The 20,000-nt window shown below is 41.5% G+C and overlaps 3 protein-coding genes across 4 annotated transcripts in view; all 3 read left to right on the top strand.

Moving 5' to 3' along the window:
* LOC133991579 (acetyl-coenzyme A synthetase 2-like, mitochondrial) overlaps positions 1 to 9,141 on the top strand; it is a 66,915-nt gene extending 57,774 nt beyond the window's left edge. Inside the window, 8 exon segments of the mRNA XM_062430034.1 lie at positions 571 to 708; positions 2,400 to 2,492; positions 3,989 to 4,101; positions 6,437 to 6,563; positions 6,924 to 7,051; positions 7,408 to 7,471; positions 8,458 to 8,579; positions 8,660 to 9,141. Of these exon segments, the coding sequence (XP_062286018.1) occupies positions 571 to 708; positions 2,400 to 2,492; positions 3,989 to 4,101; positions 6,437 to 6,563; positions 6,924 to 7,051; positions 7,408 to 7,471; positions 8,458 to 8,579; positions 8,660 to 8,839 (965 nt within the window). The 3' untranslated portion in view covers positions 8,840 to 9,141.
* A 2,009-nt stretch (positions 9,142 to 11,150) lies between these two features.
* On the top strand, positions 11,151 to 14,081 carry LOC133991578 (oocyte zinc finger protein XlCOF6-like). The gene is made up of 4 exons (XM_062430033.1): positions 11,151 to 11,264; positions 11,968 to 12,094; positions 12,175 to 13,717; positions 13,790 to 14,081. The coding sequence occupies exons 1-4, from the start codon at positions 11,151 to 11,153 to the stop codon at positions 14,037 to 14,039; spliced, it is 2,034 nt and encodes a 677-aa protein (XP_062286017.1). The 3' UTR covers positions 14,040 to 14,081.
* A 1,697-nt stretch (positions 14,082 to 15,778) lies between these two features.
* The window catches only part of apmap (adipocyte plasma membrane associated protein), a 14,988-nt gene continuing 10,766 nt past the window's right edge, over positions 15,779 to 20,000 (top strand). For both annotated transcript variants that reach the window (XR_009927026.1, XM_062430759.1), the window contains exons 1-4: positions 15,779 to 15,996; positions 17,195 to 17,311; positions 19,064 to 19,179; positions 19,259 to 19,351. Coding sequence is in view for 1 of the 2 variants with exons in the window: in XM_062430759.1 (XP_062286743.1) it covers positions 15,905 to 15,996; positions 17,195 to 17,311; positions 19,064 to 19,179; positions 19,259 to 19,351 (418 nt within the window). In the remaining variant the exon portion in view is untranslated. The remainder of the gene's footprint in view (positions 15,997 to 17,194; positions 17,312 to 19,063; positions 19,180 to 19,258; positions 19,352 to 20,000) is intronic.

Here is a 20,000-nt window from a genome sequence, read left to right as displayed (position 1 = left end):
TGATCTACTCTATGTGAAGGAGATGAGTTAGTAGGGTTAGAGTTAGGCTGATGGTGGTTTTATATTTAAGGTGTTTTGTATTTAAGGTGTTTTATATTTAAGGTGTTTTGTATTTAAGGTGTTTTATATTTAAGGTGTTTTATATTTAAGGTGTTTTGTATCTCAGGTATCAGGTACCAGAGCTGTTACTCATTAATGTTCATGTTGGTTTATTACCTTCAGTTATGCAGCTTTTTATCTCAGCTCTGTACCTTTATCACTGCGTCTCCTCTCAGCTCTGATTGGCTGTACAGCTCTGACCTCACAGGAAGTATGCAGGAGGCGATGTGATCTTGACCTTTGACCTGTGCTGCTGGTGAAGGAGTCTCACTGTTTACATTTGACTTCTTATCTTATAACTAACATGTGGTTTAGTTCAGTGCTTATCAGCTGTTCTTCAAGTGTTTCTGTGACCTTGTGATGTTTTACAGTATATGTGTGTGTGTGTGTGTGTGTGTGTCTCTGTGTGTGTGTGTGTGTGTCTCTGTGTGTGTGTGTGTATATATGTGCGTGTGTGTGTGTGTCCTGTAGGAAGGTACTGGGAGACGGTGCAGCGTCTGAGGATCTCTCAGTTTTACGGCGCTCCGACGGCTCTGCGTCTGCTGCTGAAGTACGATGAGAGCTGGGTGAAGAAATACGACCGCTCGTCTCTGAGGACGCTCGGATCAGGTCGGACACGTAGACACGAAACTGAAGACACGTAGACACGAAACTGAAGACACGTAGACACGAAACTGAAGACACGTAGACACGAAGCTGAAGACACGTAGACACGACACTGAAGACACGTAGACACGAAACTGAAGACACGTAGACACGTAGACACGAAACTGAAGACACGTAAACACGACACTGAAGACACGTAGACACGTAGACACGAAACTGAAGACACGTAGACACGACACTGAAGACACGAAACTGAAGACACGTAGACACGAAGCTGAAGACACGTAGACACGAAACTGAAGACACGTAGACACGAAACTGAAGACACGTAGACACGAAACTGAAGACACGTAGACATGAAACTGAAGACACGTAGACATGAAACTGAAGACACGTAGACACGAAGCTGAAGACACGAAACTGAAGACACGAAACTGAAGACACGTAGACACGAAACTGAAGACACGTAGACACGAAACTGAAGACACGAAACTGAAGACACGTAGACACGAAGCTGAAGACACGAAACTGAAGACACGAAACTGAAGACACGTAGACACGAAACTGAAGACACGTAGACACGACACTGAAGACACGAAACTGAAGACACGTAGACACGAAGCTGAAGACACGTAGACACGAAACTGAAGACACGTAGACACGAAACTGAAGACACGTAGACACGAAACTGAAGACACGTAGACATGAAACTGAAGACACGTAGACATGAAACTGAAGACACGTAGACACGAAGCTGAAGACACGAAACTAAAGACACGAAACTGAAGACACGTAGACACGAAACTGAAGACACGTAGACACGAAACTGAAGACACGTAGACATGAAACTGAAGACACGTAGACATGAAACTGAAGACACGAAACTAAAGACACGAAACTGAAGACACGTAGACACGAAACTGAAGACACGTAGACACGAAACTGAAGACACGTAGACATGAAACTGAAGACACGTAGACATGAAACTGAAGACACGTAGACATGAAACTGAAGACACGTAGACACGAAACTGAAGACACGTAGACACGAAGCTGAAGACACGTAGACACGAAACTGAAGACACGTAGACACGAAACTGAAGACACGTAGACACGAAACTGAAGACACGTAGACATGAAACTGAAGACACGTAGACATGAAACTGAAGACACGAAACTAAAGACACGAAACTGAAGACACGTAGACACGAAACTGAAGACACGTAGACACGAAACTGAAGACACGTAGACATGAAACTGAAGACACGTAGACATGAAACTGAAGACACGTAGACACGAAACTGAAGACACGTAGACACGAAACTGAAAAGTGTTTAATGAGTTTTTTTTCATATCTGATAATAATTTGAATATTTTATCATAAATATCAAAGAAAAAGTGTCTCATCTGTTTATTATGTCTCATTAAACCTGATCTGTGTGTGTGTGTGTGTGTGACTCTGTGTGTGTGTGTGTGTGACTCTGTGTGTGTGTGTGTGTGTGTGTATATGTGTCTTTATATGTGTGTGTGTGTATGTGTGTGTGTGTGTGTGTGTGTGTATTTGTGTGTGTGTGTGTGTGTGTGTATATGTGTGTGTGTGTATGTGTGTGTGTGTGTGTGTGTGTATATGTGTGTGTGTGTGTGTGAGTTTGTGTGTGTGTGTGTGTATATGTGTGGATATGTGTGTGTGTGCAGTGGGAGAGCCCATCAACCATGAGGCTTGGCATTGGTTCCATGATGTGGTCGGAGAGGGACGCTGCCCTCTAGTGGACACTTGGTGGCAGACAGGTGAGGCTCACACACACACACACACACACACACACACACACAAACTCTCACACACACACACACACACACACACACACACACACACACACACACACACAGTAGCAGACCATCAGTGATTTCTTTTAGGTTGAACATTAAACATTTTCATATCATAACTTTAAATATATCAGATTATAACAATAAAATCTGATATTTACTGCAAACTTTAAACCAAATATAGAAAATAAATAATAAATAAATGTGCTGCTGAGTGAATATTAACAGATAAACAGTCAATAACAAAACGATCTGAGAACGATGAGAGCAAGAAGAACCTTTAACCCTGACTGTTAGACGCTTATGATTATCTTCAGTTTTAATGAGTTTAATCTCTTCATCTGTTATATGATGATGTGTGTTTAGTGCTTTAATGTCACTCGGCTGCGTCTCAATACACAATAAATCCTCTTCTGCTGCATTTCATGTGTGAACCGTCCACATTATGTTCATATTTGCTGTCTGCTGTAGTGTCAGATGTTTTAAAACTTTCAAATGAATGGAAATCGGAGCGTTTGCATTTAATTGACGTCATTATATAATCTCTCTGCACCCGTAAGTGTGACGGACTTCCTGCAAGTTTATCTATAAGTTTATTATATATATTGAATAAGAGGAACAACATGGTGTAACTCAGGACCGCTGTGCTAATCTTAAATAAACAAACACACTTTAACTACTTTAAATATTAAACTAAGACATTGAAGCAGCATTAAAGGGACCTGAGCAAAGTTAACAGTAAATCAGTGCAGGAGCTAAAGAGAAGCAGCAGAAACCCAACGAGATGACGTCATTAACACAGATGTTAGTTTATCATGTGAGGAAGGTTGCAGCCTCCTCTTCCTCACACTGAAACTCTTCATCACGAAGTCTCGACGTGTTTACAGAATCTAAACATGTGAATTAAAAGGAGCTGCAGGTGGATGAAGCAGATGTTTGTCTGGTTCTCTCCTAATTTCAACGATTAGCAGCAGAACATCTGCAGCGCTGCACAAAATGAATTAAGATCAAATCCTCAACACACTTACACCCCCCCCCCCCAACCCCCCCAGGACAAGGCCTTCGAGGATCACTGACTCTGTGTGTGTGTGTGTGTGTGTGTGTGTGTGTGTGTGTGTGTGTGTGTGTGACCTAATTCCTCGACAATCAGCAGAGTAAATCAGACTTTAAACTCTCTGCCAGCTGCTTCTTTCTCTTAAAAAGGAGAAAACTCTCCAATAAATTAAGAAATTAAAGGAAATTAAAGCTGCATTTAAAGGCAGCACGTCGCCCTCTAGTGGCGGCGAGGGAACATCGCTGTTAGATGTGTGATTATAAATAAATATCCACAAATATCACAAATAATTTAATTCACTTTCTTATTGTGGTTGTAATGAACTCTGCTGCCACTAGGAGGCAGCTGCAGGTTAAATACTTCACCTTTCTTCTTCTTCTTCTTCTTCTGTGTTTTCTGTGTGCAGAGACGGGAGGAGTATGCATCGCTCCTCGTCCTGCAGAGGAAGGAGCTCCCATCATTCCTGCCATGGCCATGAGGCCGTTCTTCGGCATCCAGCCGGCTCTGATGGGAGAGAAGGTGAAGCAGCTGATCTAGTTATTAGACTTATTCTGATATTATATCTGCAGGTTTTAATGTCATAAAAAAACATAGAAATCAGAAACTTCAAGCAAAACTAAACTAAAACTGTCTGCAGCTTCATCGTTGTTTGATATAACTGTAAAATGATGTTTGATTATTGTAGAATATCAGCTGACTGATGATAAAAAGGTTCCTCGTGTTTATACTGACGATTAAAAGATGGATTCAAAATCTCCTGAAAATGTCAAATGGTGTAACCACAAAAGAATGATAAATATTACATATTTTATCACCTACAGTTTATTTAAGTGGACTTATACTAATAATGACTTCATTTAAAACATGTAAATGTTTCCTGGTCTCCATGGTAACCAGAGTAAATGTAATATGTAGAACAATTGTATTCCATTACCTTTATTTAATATAAAGTTATAATGTAAGATCATGCCAAACTAGTTGATATGGTGTTTTATTGACTATTTACTGTTTTTAAGCAAGTTGAATTATTTGGTACAAAGTTTTTATGGTTACACCACTTAGACATTTTTGCCATAATCCTCTAATATATTCTCTCGAAATGGATTAAAAGCAGAAATTTGATGCTGGGTCCACAAAAAAAGAATGTGTGAAGTTATTCATACGTTTATTTTCACATTTTAACCCTTTAAATTTAAATAAACCACATGGACAGTAACTAGTGCTGGACTCTGACTCACCAGGATGAATCAGGTTTAGATCTCAGCGTCGGCCTTTTGATGTAAGAGGTCAGACTTCTAGTTACTCTTCTCTTTCTCTGTTTAATCTTTCAATTAAAACCCGACTGGCAGCATCTGTTTGCTTTGATTAACAGACTTTCAGGCTGTTGGTGGGACGACCCCCCCCCCCCCCCAATATTAATTATCCACTAGTTTCCTCCATTTCGCTCCTTCTGTTAAAGAGCTTTAATCTGCAGGAATTTGAGTGTGACTGCGTGTAGATTAGATTAGGTTTCAGTTTCACAGTTCATCCTGAGCGGAGGTCGAGGTCACTGCAATCCTCTCAGAGTTAGCGCTGATGAAGACGATGAAGACGATGAAGACTGTTCTTATGTGTTTGATCAGTGCAGACGCTGAACTCTGAACTCATTTACACAACAGCCAGAGTGTGATTATTAACCCTTTGTGTCATGATACAAATCTAATGAACACATTTAACTTTTAGGTCAATGTTTATCACTTATATGAAGAATGTAATGTACAGACAGACCATCAGGTTGTTGCTATAGTTACAGGTTGTGTTATGGTTGCTATAGATACAGGTTGTGTTATGGTTGCTATAGATACAGGTTGTGTTATGGTTGCTATAGATACAGGTTGTTCTATGGTTGCTATAGATACAGGTTGTGTTCTATGATTGCTATAGATACAGGTTGTTCTATGGTTGCTATAGATACAGGTTGTTCTATGGTTGCTATATATACAGGTTGTGTTATGGTTGCTATAGATACAGATTGTGTTGTGGTTGCTATAGATACAGGTTGTGTTATGGTTGCTATATATACAGGTTGTGTTATGGTTGCTATAGATACAGATTGTGTTGTGGTTGCTATAGATACAGGTTGTGTTATGGTTGCTATATATACAGGTTGTGTTATGGTTGCTATAGATACAGGTTGTTCTATGGTTGCTATAGATACAGGTTGTGTTATGGTTGCTATAGATACAGGTTGTTCTATGGTTGCTATAGATACAGGTTGTGTTATGGTTGCTATAGATACAGGTTGTGTTATGGTTGCTATAGATACAGGTTGTTCTATGGTTGCTATAGATACAGGTTGTGTTATGGTTGCTATAGATACAGGTTGTTCTATGGTTGCTATAGATACAGGTTGTGTTCTATGATTGCTATAGTTACAGGTTGTGCTATGGTTGCTATAGATACAGGTTGTTCTATGGTTGCTATAGATACAGATTGTGTTGTGGTTGCTATAGATACAGGTTGTGTTATGGTTGCTATATATACAGGTTGTGTTATGGTTGCTATAGATACAGGTTGTGTTATGGTTGCTATAGATACAGGTTGTTCTATGGTTGCTATAGATACAGGTTGTGTTATGGTTGCTATAGATACAGGTTGTTCTATGGTTGCTATAGATACAGGTTGTGTTATGGTTGCTATAGATACAGGTTGACTTTCATGTTTTCATCATGAACAGAATGAGTCTCTAACATGTTTTAATAAAGTTTAGAACCAACGAGGTGTGAATGAGTCTGTAGAGGCTGTAAAACATCACATTTAGACTCAATGAGGAAAAGCAAATGCATGGTCTGATGTGGTCTGATGTGGTCTTCAGGGTGACCCTCTATCCGGTAACTCCGTCAGCGGTTCTCTGGTTCTGGCTCAGCCGTGGCCCGGTATGGCCCGGACCATCTACAGAGACCACCAGAGGTTCCTGGAGGCCTACTTCAAACCGTACCCAGGTAGGTGTAAAAATAACAGATTAAATGAGAAGAAGCTTTGCCATTGTTTGTTTGTTTGTTTGTTGGGGGGGGGGGGGGGTCGTTAGACCAAGTCAGACCGGGTCAGACCGGGTCAGCTGACTCACTGAGACCTGGTTCAGGTAGACCTGGAACCCTCCTGATCTCAGCTCATTATGAGACACACGTACAGACACACAGACGGGATAAAATGAAACTAACAGACTCAAGCAGCCGCCAGATGGGCGCAATGTTTCACAATGCATTGTGGGATACTTTGAGTCCACTATATAGGGTTTAATAATTATTATTGGTCTGGTCTGACCCAGTCTGACCCGGTCTGGTCTGATCCGGTCTCTGCAGGTTTCTACTGTACGGGGGACGGAGCGTACCGGTCTGAGGACGGTTTCTACCAGATCACCGGACGCATGGATGATGTCATCAACGTGAGCGGCCATCGACTCGGTACGGCAGAGATAGAGGACGCACTGGTGAGACTCATATTATTATTATTATTACATTATAATAATATTATTATTATTATTATTATTATTATTATTATTATTATTATTATCATTCTTACTATTATTATTATATTATATTATTATTATTATATTATTATTATTATTATTATTATATTATTATTATTATTATTATTATATTATATTATTATTATATTATTATATTATTATTATATTATTATTATATTATTATTATTATATTATTATTATTATTATATTATATTATATTATATTATATTATTATTATTATATTATTATATATATTATTAGACTGTTTAATCATCAGATCTTTAGGATATTTAATACGTTTATTTTGTTGTTTTCAGGATGAACATCCAGATGTTCCAGAAACAGCTGTGATAGGAATCCCACATGACCTCAAAGGAGAAGGTGAGTTACAGCTACATCATAGTAGTATATAATAATATCATTATAAATAGAATAATAATAATTCATACTTTATTAAAGCAGTTTACATCCTCTCACATATTCATTATTAAATAATACTAATGAATCATTTCTGACCCTTTCAACCTGAAGACAGGAACAGCTGATCAGTTAAATGTTTCCATAAATTCAGAGTTTCATAGATTTAAAATGAAAAATAAATATAAACATTAATCAGTTAAATCTTCACTTTGAAAATATAGAAACATTTTACTGTTATTTTATTGATTTATTATTAGTTTCCATCATCATTGAATTTATTCATGACATCATTTCCTCCTTTTTAAATGTTTGTTTTAAAGGTATATAAACATATTATAAGTTATACAATATACAGTATATAATAATATACATTATATATAACATATAATATAGAGTGTATATATATAAACATATACATTATATATAACATATAATATAGAGTGTATGTATATATAAACATATACATTATATATAACATATAATATAGAGTGTATATATATATAAACATATAAACACAGTTGACTGCAGGAAGATAAAATGAATGAGGTCAGTTTGTGGCGCTCTGGCGCCTCCTGCTGGACCAATCAGAGACGAGCAAGAACCTCTCAAAATAAAATAATTAAAAACAGCTGAAAGCTTTGATGTTTAACATATTGTTAATATTATTATTGAGTTTTTGTACTTTATTACATCTTTTCTTTCTTTCTTTCTTTCTTTCTTTCTTTGTGATGAGTTTATTTAACATCGTATTTCACTTTAGTTTTTGGAGAGAAAAAATAAATTTAAATAATTAAATGAAATCAGGAGACATAAAATATGAAACAAGCTAAAGTAGAAAAAGAGATAAAATCAGATATAAATCAAAAGCAACATGTGATTGATAAAGTTTCCATCTGAGTGTAAACCAGGTGAAAGCTGTGATGTAATGTGACTGACTGTGTCCTCAGTGCCGTTTGCCTTCGTGGTTCTGAAGGAGGGGAGCAGCGTCGCCCCCCCCGCCGTCCTGCAGCAGCTGCGTCACCTCGTCGCCAGTAAGATCGCCAAGTACGCCGTTCCCGAGCACTTCCTGGTGAGCCGCCCGCCGTCCAATCAGCAGTGAGTATCCCGGCTGTGTGTGTGTGTGAGTAACGGCGTGATGATGTCATCCAGGTGGTGGCGAGGCTGCCCAAGACCCGGTCCGGAAAGATCATGAGACGCATCCTCAGGAAGGTTGCCATGGAGACCGGCGGCGACCTCGGCGACGTGTCGACGCTCGACGACCCGTCCGTCATCATGGAGATCATCAAAGCTTACGAAGAGCAGAAAAAACAGGAGGAGAAGAAGAAGTAGAATAGAAAGCTTTATGTTGTTATATTAACATATAAACTAGAGATGCTGCATATCGGCTTTTCTGCCGTTATCTGATATTCCGATATCGTCCAACTCTTAATTTCTGATTCCGATATATATATAACACATTATGCCTAATTTGATTGTGATGCTCCACTGGATGCAAACATAAACACTGTCTGTGTAAAATAAGAGAACAACTTTAACTTGAGTTATGGAACAAAGAGCCAACATGGCCTCAAACAACACAACAGCTGGACAAGTTTGACTTGGAAGATGCTTCAGTCCAGAGTAGTAAACAATAAACATACAGCTGGCTATAACTTAATAATACAATCATTAATCTGTTTGACACAAACCTCAGACATGACGTCATGCAGCGGGCGAGCTAGCCTGTTAGCGACCCACGAGTCTAGCGTGTTGTTGTTGTTTACGTCATCAAGCCGCCGGTAAACGTCCCATGCTGAATCCTACAGAACAAACATCGGTTATAAAAACCCGATACGATACTTCCCGATATTACATTTTTTTGTAAATATCGTAACTTCTGGTTTTTATTCCAGGACGTCCCTAAAATAAAGAGATTACAGGACTACATTTGTACTTTAAAGACAATAAAAACAGACTGACGCAGCTAGAAGAGAAGAACGTAGTAACACAGTAACACAGTAGGAAGGTTCTGCTCCTAAACCAACAGCAGAGTTAAGACCCGAACCCGAACCCGAACCTGAACCCGAACCCGAACCTGAACCTGAACCCGAACCTGAACCTGAACCTGAACCCGAACCCGAACCCGAACCCGAACCTGAACCCGAACCTGAACCTGAACCTGAACCTGAACCCGTACCTGAACCCTACTGCTGTTACTCATCGACTTATCTGGTTCCTATTCCAGATGTGCACATCTACTACACAACTACACAACTACTACACAACTACTACACAACTACACAATTACACAACTACACAGCTACACTACTACACAACTACTACACAACTACACAACTACACAACTACACAGCTACACTACTACACAACTACTACACAACTACACAACTACACAACCACACAACTACACAGCTACACAACTACACAACTACACTACACAACTACACAGCTACACTACTACACAACTACTACACAACTACACAACTACACGACTACACAGCTACACTACTACACAACTACTACACAACTACACAACTACACAACCACACAACTACACAGCTACACAACTACACAACTACACTACACAACTACACAGCTACACTACTACACAACTACTACACAACTACACAACTACACAACTACACAACTACACAACTACACATCCTCTCCATTAAACAACAGTGTGAGTCGACCAACCTGACGATAGAAACAGTTTCATGTTTAACAGAAAATATTCAGTTTATGATTTTATGAGGAAATCAAAGGAAAGTAGAAAGTTTAACCAACAGTTCTAATAAAAGTTTAGTTAGAAATGTTTAAATCTTTGTTATATTTTGTTTCACAGAGAATAAAAACTGTCTTAATATTTCTAATCAGATGTTTGTTCTTTTATCTAGATTCTGATTTTTAACACATTTATAACAAAATACTAATATTTGTATTAAAGTCAAATATCATTGTGAATTAATTCTGTGATTATTTTAGAGACGTGTTGAGATTGTAAAAGATTTGAGATTAAAATCATTTAAGATAAGAAATACTTTATTAATCCCTTGGAGGGGAAATGTAACATTAGTCTGTTAATTAAATTCATTAAATGTTTCATACAGATGTAAATAAATATTTACTAACAAACAAACAAACTGCTGTCTGTGTAATATATGATTAGTTTTAAATCATTATGTTTTATGTGTTTTATTATTTTATCATGAAGAAAACATAAGATAGTATTTACATTAAATAGTGAAACTATAATATGTAAATAATAAGTCATATTTTTCATATTTTATGAATATTTATATATTAATTTATTTTATCTGTATTTATTTATTTAGTATTAATAAATACGTCAGACTGATTTAATTTAAATTAATTAATATATCCACTTTTTATTATTACTATTTACTATTTTTATTATTATTACTATTTTTTTATTTTTTATTTTTTTATTTTATTTTTATAGCAGGTGTGTTTCCGGCCTCCGGTCAGCAGGGGGCGGAGTCCTCCTGTTCTGCTCCTGTCTCCATGGTAACCCGTGTAGACATGACTTCCTGCCGTAAAGAGGAGATCATGACGTAGTTGTGGAGTCTATCAGCTGTTTACAGTTTTTATTTCAATAATCTTTAAATTAATAATCAATAAAATGACTTCCGCTGTGCGGCAGCTGGTGACGTCAGTCATGGCGGAGTTCATGACGTCGGCGGTGATGGAAATCTGCGCGAGACTCAAACTGAAGCACGAGGACAACGAGACTGAGGTCAGAGACAAGCATGTGATCAATATCTGATCATTAATCAATAACTGATCATTGATCAATAACTGATCATTGATCAATAACTGATCATTGATCAATAACTGATCATTGATCAATAACTGATCAGGCTCTGCTGTGTCATCAGGTATAAAACAGACTTTATTGATCATTATTGTTTCTTAAGTTAGAAAGAATCTGATTATAAAATAATGAATGAATTCCAGACTAACTTTGATACTAAACCCTAATAAGGGCATCACTTCCTGGTGCAGAAACAACTCATCCAATACAAAATATACCAAATATATTTAACATGATAACTAATAACATCAGAGGAGATAAAAAGTAAATAAAAATAATAATTAAGTATCAGTATAAGCTGACCCCCCCCCCCCCCTGTTGAATGTGGTGAGGTCAGGACTGTGGAGGTAGTCTGTGATAAACAGAGTTGGGTCCCAGACTGGAGATATGGGATTATCACTGGTTGCACAATCTCATCTCCATATCTCTCTGCAGTGAGATTACCTCCAATGATGGTTAGGATCAACCAGATACTCTGCTGCTCATCACACACAGAGAAACTCTACTAACACACATTAGCTCACTGACTGTGTTATGTTTATATGTGTGTATATAGATACATATATATATATATATATATACATATTATATAGATAGAAATGATCAGATCTGCTCTGTGTTTCAGGCTCTGATCAGGAGACTCTGTGAGGCTCTGCTGCAGGAGCTGCACCGGCTGCTGGACCAGAACCAGCAGAACCAGAACCAGCAGAACCAGAACCAACAGAACCAGAACCAGCAGCAGCATCATGAAGGTAAACACATGAACTTCCTGATGAGCATTTTAAAGAAATTCAGTCAAACAATAACCAATGTCTTATGATTGGGTCTGCAGAGGAACCGCAGCAGGGAGAAGGAGTCAGCCAATCAGAAGCTCCTCCAGGTGCATCCAACCAATCAGAGGCTCCTCCAGGTGCATCCAGCCAATCAGAGGCTCCTCCAGATGCATCCAGCCAATCAGAGGCTCCTCGAGATGCATCCAGCCAATCAGAGGCTCCTCCAGATGCATCCAGCCAACCAGAGGCTCCTCCAGGTGCATCCAGCCAATCAGAGGCTCCTCCAGGTGCATCAAGCCAATCAGAGGCTCCTCCAGATGCATCCAGCCAATCAGAGGCTCCTCCAGATGCATCCAGCCAATCAGAGGCTCCTCCAGATGCATCCAGCCAATCAGAGGCTCCTCCAGATGCATCCAGCCAATCAGAAGCTCCTCCAGATGCATCCAGCCAATCACAGCCGGTGGGCAGCAGTCACAGCGTTCACCTGCGTGTGCGCTGCAGGCTCCGGCCCTTCAGCTGTCAGCTGTGCGGTAAAGGATTCAGCGCCCGCAGCAGCGTGCACGTGCACCAGCAGAGCGTGCACGGCCGACAGCGCCCGCACACCTGTCCTCACTGCAGGAAGTCGTTCATCAGCCGCAGCCACCTGCGCACGCACCAGGAGTCCAATCAGCCGCTCAGCTGCTCGGCCTGCGGGGAGACGCTGGCGGCGGCGTGTCGCCTGCGAGAGCACGTGCGCACGTGTGTGAGAGCGCACGGCAGCATCAGCTGTTCTGAGTGCAGCAAACAGTTCACCACACAGACTCAGCTGTCGGCTCACCTGAGAATCCACCGGACCCCCAAAACCTTCACCTGTCCCACCTGCAACAAAGGCTTCACCGCACGCCGCAGCGTCCTCGTGCACCAGCAGAGCGTGCACGGAGGCCTGAAGCCGTTCAGCTGCGGCGTCTGCAGGAAGTCGTTCAGCCAGCGCGGCGGCCTGCGAGCTCACCTGAGGACGCACACGGGTGAGCGGCCGCACACCTGCGATCGGTGCGGCCGCAGCTTCTCCAGCAGCAGCAGCCTGTCCGTGCACGGCCGCGTGCACAGCGGCGAGAAGAACTTCAGCTGCGACCTCTGCGGGAAAAGCTTCAGCGTGGCGGCAAACCTGCGGCGCCACCGCCTCGTCCACTCGGGCCACCGCGCCTTCAGCTGTGACGTGTGCGGCCGCAGCTTCACGCAGGCGGCGCACCTGAAGGCGCACGGCGCCGTGCACAGCGGGGAGTGGGCCTTCATCTGTAACGCCTGCGGGAAAGGCTTCAGACAGCGCAGCGCGCTGCTCGTGCACGAGCGCTCGCACGCCGGCATCAAACCGCACGGCTGCGCCGAGTGCGGCAAACACTTCTCCTCGTCCACGTCTCTGAAACGCCATCAGCTGACTCACGGCGAGCAGAGAGCGCACGGCTGCGAGCAGTGCGGGAAACGTTTCGGCAGCGCTCGGATCCTGAAGTCTCACCTGCAGCTTCACGCCGGCAGGAAGTCGTTCAGCTGCGACGTGTGCGGCCGCGGCTACAGCTCGCCAAACTACCTGAAGCTGCACCGGCGCCGCCACTCGGAGGGAAACCCGTTCAGCTGCTCTCAGTGTCAGAAGAGCTTCTCCACGGCGGCGAGCCTGCGGCTGCACCGGCGCGTGCACAGCGGCGAGCGGCCGTACGTGTGCGAGGTTTGCGGGAAGAGCTTCAGCGTGGCGCAGAACCTCGTCAGACACAAACGCGTCCACAGCGGAGAGAAACCGTTCAGCTGCAGCGTCTGCGGGAAGAAATTCAGTCAGAACAACAACCTGAAAACTCACCTGATGCTTCACAGCGGAGAGAAACCCTTCAGCTGCTGCTCCTGCAGGAAGGCCTTCACCTCCAGGAGGAGCCTCAGCCAGCACTGCTGCGTCTGACCTTCATCATCATCATCATCACGTTCATCATCACCATCATCATCATCACCTCCAGGAGGAGCCTCAGCCAGCACTGCTGCGTCTGACCTTCATCATCATCATCATCACGTTCATCATCATCATCATCATCATCACCTCCAGGAGGAGCCTCGGCCAGCACTGCTGCGTCTGACCTTCATCATCATCATCATCATCATCATCATCATCATCACCTCCAGGAGGAGCCTCAGCCAGCACTGCTGCGTCTGACCTTCATCATCATCATCATCATCACCTCCAGGAGGAGCCTCAGCCAGAACTGCTGCATCTGGCCTTCATCATCATCATCATCATCACCTCCAGGAGGAGCCTCAGCCAGCACTGCTGCGTCTGACCTTCATCATCATCATCATCATCATCATCACCATCATCTTCATCATCATCACCTCCAGGAAGAGCCTCAGCCAGCACTGCTGCGTCTGACCTTCATCACCATCATCATCATCACGTTCATCATCACCATCATCATTATCATCATCACCTCCAGGAGGAGCCTCAGCCAGAACTGCTGCATCTGGCCTTCATCATCATCATCATCATCACCTCCAGGAGGAGCCTCAGCCAGCACTGCTGCGTCTGACCTTCATCATCATCATCATCATCATCATCACCATCATCTTCATCATCATCACCTCCAGGAAGAGCCTCAGCCAGCACTGCTGCGTCTGACCTTCATCACCATCATCATCATCACGTTCATCATCACCATCATCATTATCATCATCACCTCCAGGAGGAGCCTCAGCCAGCACTGCTGCGTCCGACCTTCATCATCATCATCATCAAGATCACCATCATCACCATCATCACCTTCATCATCATCATCATCACCTTCATCATCATCATGTACTGAGCATGCTCAGTTTGTTTTCAGCTACATTTGAACAAGTTACAGTTTGTGTGTTTTCAGGATTTTCAGAATAAAAGCTGTTAAACAAACAAGGATTTTATTTAAAGTTATTTTCTGAAAATGTTTAATAATAAAAAATATTATTATTATTAATATCTGAATGTTACTACTGATGAAACCCAACAGACTTTGGTTTAAGTTTTAAATTAATAATAAAGATCAGAAACATGATTATGATATTATATATATAATATAAATATTATATAATATATATATATATATATTATATATATATATTATATAATATAAATATTATATAATATATATATATATATTATATATATATATTAATGATGAACAGCTGATGTCTGTTTTTTCTCCTATTTGTTTGGAGTTTTTTTATTTATTATTTTTTACATGAATTGTCTCTAAAAACGTTTAATAAAGAAATATGAAATAAATATAATGAAGTGTTTTTAATGCTCTGATTAAACAGATATATTATATATATATAAACGTTATATTGATCTGCAGACATGTTTCCACTCAGCATGTTTATAGCTGTAGATTATTATGGGATGTTTTTACTCATCAGCTCATTTTTATCTTCATTCTATTTTATGTCACTAAATATTTACTTTTTCATTTTGCAATGTTTAATGCTTTTATTTAATGATGTGTTGTATTTATTTATTTGACCCCCCCCCCCCCCCCCCCCCCCCCCCCCCACTCCTTTTTTCCGTTTTAATTAATCTTTCATTAATTTTATTTTGAAATTTACAAATTGAAGGTAAACACGACTTTTGTTATGAAAATAATAGCCGGAAGCTGACGTTTCCGTTGTAAACAGTCCCGGTGCTCAGTGCGTCTCTGTACCGGGCTAACTGCACACAGCGACCCGCTCCAGCTCCAGGCCGAGCGGACCCGAGCCGAGCCGAGCCGAGCCGAGCCGAGCGGCTTCTCCTCCGGCTGCAGGATGAACGATGCGGCGGGTCTCCGGTTCCGGCGGCAGCACCGACCGCAGGTCATTACCGACGAGCTACCGGAGCACCGACACAAGGGCACCGGGTAAGAGACCGGGCCGGGACCGCTGACCGGGGGATGGACAGAAAAACAGAAACACCTGCTACTCTGACGTCACGGCACCGAGCTCCAGGCCGGTACCGATCAGAGCCGATCAGGTTAGAGGAGCTGATCGATATGTACCGATCAGAACCGATCAGGTTAGAGGAGCTGATCGATATCTACCGATCAGAACCGATCAGGTTAGAGGAGCTGATCGATATGTACCGATGATCAGAACCGATCAGGTTAGAGGAGCTGATCGATATGTACCGATCAGAACCGATCAGGTTAGAGGAGCTGATCGATATCTACCGATCAGAACCGATCAGGTTACAGGAGCTGATCGATATGTACCGATCAGAACCGATCAGGTTAGAGGAGCTGATCGATATCTACCGATCAGAACCGATCAGGTTAGAGGAGCTGATCGATATCTACCGATCAGAACCGATCAGGTTACAGGAGCTGATCGATATCTACCGATCAGAACCGATCAGGTTAGAGGAGCTGATCGATCATCAGGCTGATTGATTTCTGATCAACTGAAACTCATTTGATAGTTTTATTATTAAACGTTATTCAGCAGATATTAAATATTAAATATTAAATATTATTAATAAGTGTTGGTGAGATGATGAATCAATAAATCAGTTAAACTAGATTTAAAAGCAGCATCAGGTCCTCCCTCCCTCCTTTCCTTCCTTCCTTCCTCCCTCCTTTCCTTCCTTCCTTTCCTTCCTTCTTCCTTCCTTCCTTGACTCGAGGACAACAAGATAAATCAGTTAAACTAGTTTTAAAAGCAGCATCAGGTTTGTTAAAATGTACATTTAGTATTTTTGTTGGTTTTATATCATTTGAAATGACATTAAACAATTTTTTAACAAAAGTAAGACTGAATGCTCCTGAAAATGTCAAATGGTGTAACCACAAAATAATGATAAATATTACATATTTTATCACCTACAGTGTATTTAAGTGGACTTATACTAATAATGACTTCATTTAAAACATGTAAACATTGAGCTGGATCATAAAAACATTATTCTGGTGTTTATAATAAATAACCAGACATCAGATATAACGTTGCATCAGCTGTTTTATTTGATCCTTAAATAATAAAGTTTATAAACTGTAAACATCACGAGGACGCCACAGACAGTGACTTCCTGTTTCCTGTTTCCTGTTTCCTGTTTCCTGTCAGCACCTACAGTGGGAAGGTGTTCCAGGTAACTCTGCTCTCATTGGGCGGCTTCCTGCTGCTTCCTCTCCTCGTCATCATCCTCATCCTCGAGTCTCCCATCAGCCCCGAAGTCCTCAGGTCAGTTTCAATATATATTTATATACAGTTAACCTGCCAAAATATAAATATATATATATATATACATACAGTATGTATATATATGTATATAAATATATATATATATATATATATATATATATATATACAGTATGTATATATATATATATATATATATATATATATATACAGTATACCTACTAACATGTATATACATATATAACCCAACCAGCAGAGATGAGTCGTTGCTCTCTGAACTGTGACTCAGTAACTCTGGTTTCTGAGGTTCTACTGAGGTTCTACTGACACGACTGAGGTTCTACTGAGGTTCTACTGACACGACTGAGGTTCTACTGAGGTTCTACTGACACGACTGAGGTTCTACTGAGGTTCTACTGACATGACTGAGGTTCTACTGAGATTCTACTGACACGACTGAGGTTCTACTGAGGTTCTACTGACATGACTGAGGTTCTACTGAGATTCTACTGACACGACTGAGGTTCTACTGACACGACTGAGGTTTTACTGAGGTTCTACTGACACGACTGAGGTTCTACTGAGGTTCTACTGACACGACTGAGGTTCTACTGAGGTTCTACTGACACGACTGAGGTTCTACTGAGGTTCTACTGACATGACTGAGGTTCTACTGACATGACTGAGGTTCTACTGAGATTCTACTGACACGACTGAGGTTCTACTGAGGTTCTACTGACATGACTGAGGTTCTACTGAGATTCTACTGACACGACTGAGGTTCTACTGACACGACTGAGGTTTTACTGAGGTTCTACTGACACGACTGAGGTTCTACTGAGGTTCTACTGACACGACTGAGGTTCTACTGAGGTTCTACTGACATGACTGAGGTTCTACTGACATGACTGAGGTTCTACTGAGATTCTACTGACACGACTGAGGTTCTACTGAGGTTCTACTGACACGACTGAGGTTCTACTGAGGTTCTACTGACATGACTGAGGTTCTACTGACATGACTGAGGTTCTACTGAGATTCTACTGACACGACTGAGGTTCTACTGAGGTTCTACTGACATGACTGAGGTTCTACTGACATGACTGAGGTTCTACTGAGATTCTACTGACACGACTGAGGTTCTACTGAGATTCTACTGACACGACTGAGGTTCTACTGAGGTTCTACTGACACGACTGAGGTTCTACTGAGGTTCTACTGACACGACTGAGGTTTTACTGAGGTTCTACTGACACGACTGAGGTTCTACTGAGGTTCTACTGACACGACTGAGGTTCTACTGAGGTTCTACTGACATGACTGAGGTTCTACTGACATGACTGAGGTTCTACTGAGATTCTACTGACACGACTGAGGTTCTACTGAGGTTCTACTGACATGACTGAGGTTCTACTGAGGTTCTACTGACACGACTGAGGTTTTACTGAGGTTCTACTGACACGACTGAGGTTCTACTGAGGTTCTACTGACATGACTGAGGTTCTACTGACATGACTGAGGTTCGACTGAGGTTCTACTGAGGTTCTACTGACATGACTGAGGTTCTACTGACACGACTGAGGTTCTACTGACACGACTGAGGTTCGACTGAGGTTCTACTGACCACTGACCCTGTGATGCGTTCACTGACCCTGTGATGTGTCTCTGACCCTGTGATGCGTTCACTGACCCTGTGGTGCGTTCACTGACCCTGTGATGTGTCTCTGACCCTGTGGTGCGTTCACTGACCCTGTGATGTGTCTCTGACCATGTGGTGCGTTCACTGACCTGCAGTCTGAAGGAACCCCCGGTAATGACGGGCTGCTGGGAGCCGAACTTGAAGCTCCGTGAGGCTCAGAGACTGTTTGAGGATCAGCTCATCGGACCGGAGTCCATCGCAAACATCGGAGGTCAGTGTTAACGATGGTTAGTGAGGAAGACCATGAGGAAGAGCTGAGAGCTGATAGATGTTCCGCTTTCTGTCTGCAGATGTTTTCTTCACGGGAACAGCTGACGGGAAGATCGTGAAGCTGATTGGTCGAAGGATCCACGCGGTGACGAGTCTCGGAAAACCGCCGTGTGGTGAGAAGCTAAGATTAAAGATTAAAGATTAAAGTTTAAAGTTTAGTTTATTTTAATTTAATTTCTTCTTTTTTTTGGCTTTGAAGCGACTGAAACATGTTGCTGTTATTTATATTCACAGTTCGTTTAGTTTGTTATTTTAATGTGTTCAAAATAAATAAAATCATAATCAGGTTTTATTATTAATTCCTTTTAAAATGTAAAAATAAAACACTTTTTATTTAGTTTAAAATACAGATCGCCTTCAATGAAGGGAGATGACGATAACTAGCAAAGGTCTCAAACATGCCCAGAACATGTGTAAGAGAGTAGCTCGGTCCCGCCCGCATCCATCACAAGTTGGGTCTAAGTCAACCTTGATCTTAGGAAGTCTGAACTTAGACCAGTGCAGACGGTGAATGACAGCATGTCTAACACAGATGACCTTTGACCTTTGACCTTCTTTCTCTGATTCACACGTTGCTTCATTCTGAAGTTTAAACTGTTTAAAGTTTAAAGTTTCACAACTTAAACAAACAAGTTTCAACATGAAGCTCAGACACACACACACACACACACACACACACACACACACACACACACACACACACACACACACAGAGAGAAACACACACACACACACACACACACACACACACACACACACACA

Source organism: Scomber scombrus, chromosome 12 (genome assembly GCF_963691925.1).
Source record: "Scomber scombrus chromosome 12, fScoSco1.1, whole genome shotgun sequence".
NCBI lineage: Eukaryota > Metazoa > Chordata > Actinopteri > Scombriformes > Scombridae > Scomber > Scomber scombrus.
The sequence above is the reverse complement of the archived record's forward strand: the minus strand, read 5'-3'. Positions and strand labels throughout refer to the sequence as shown.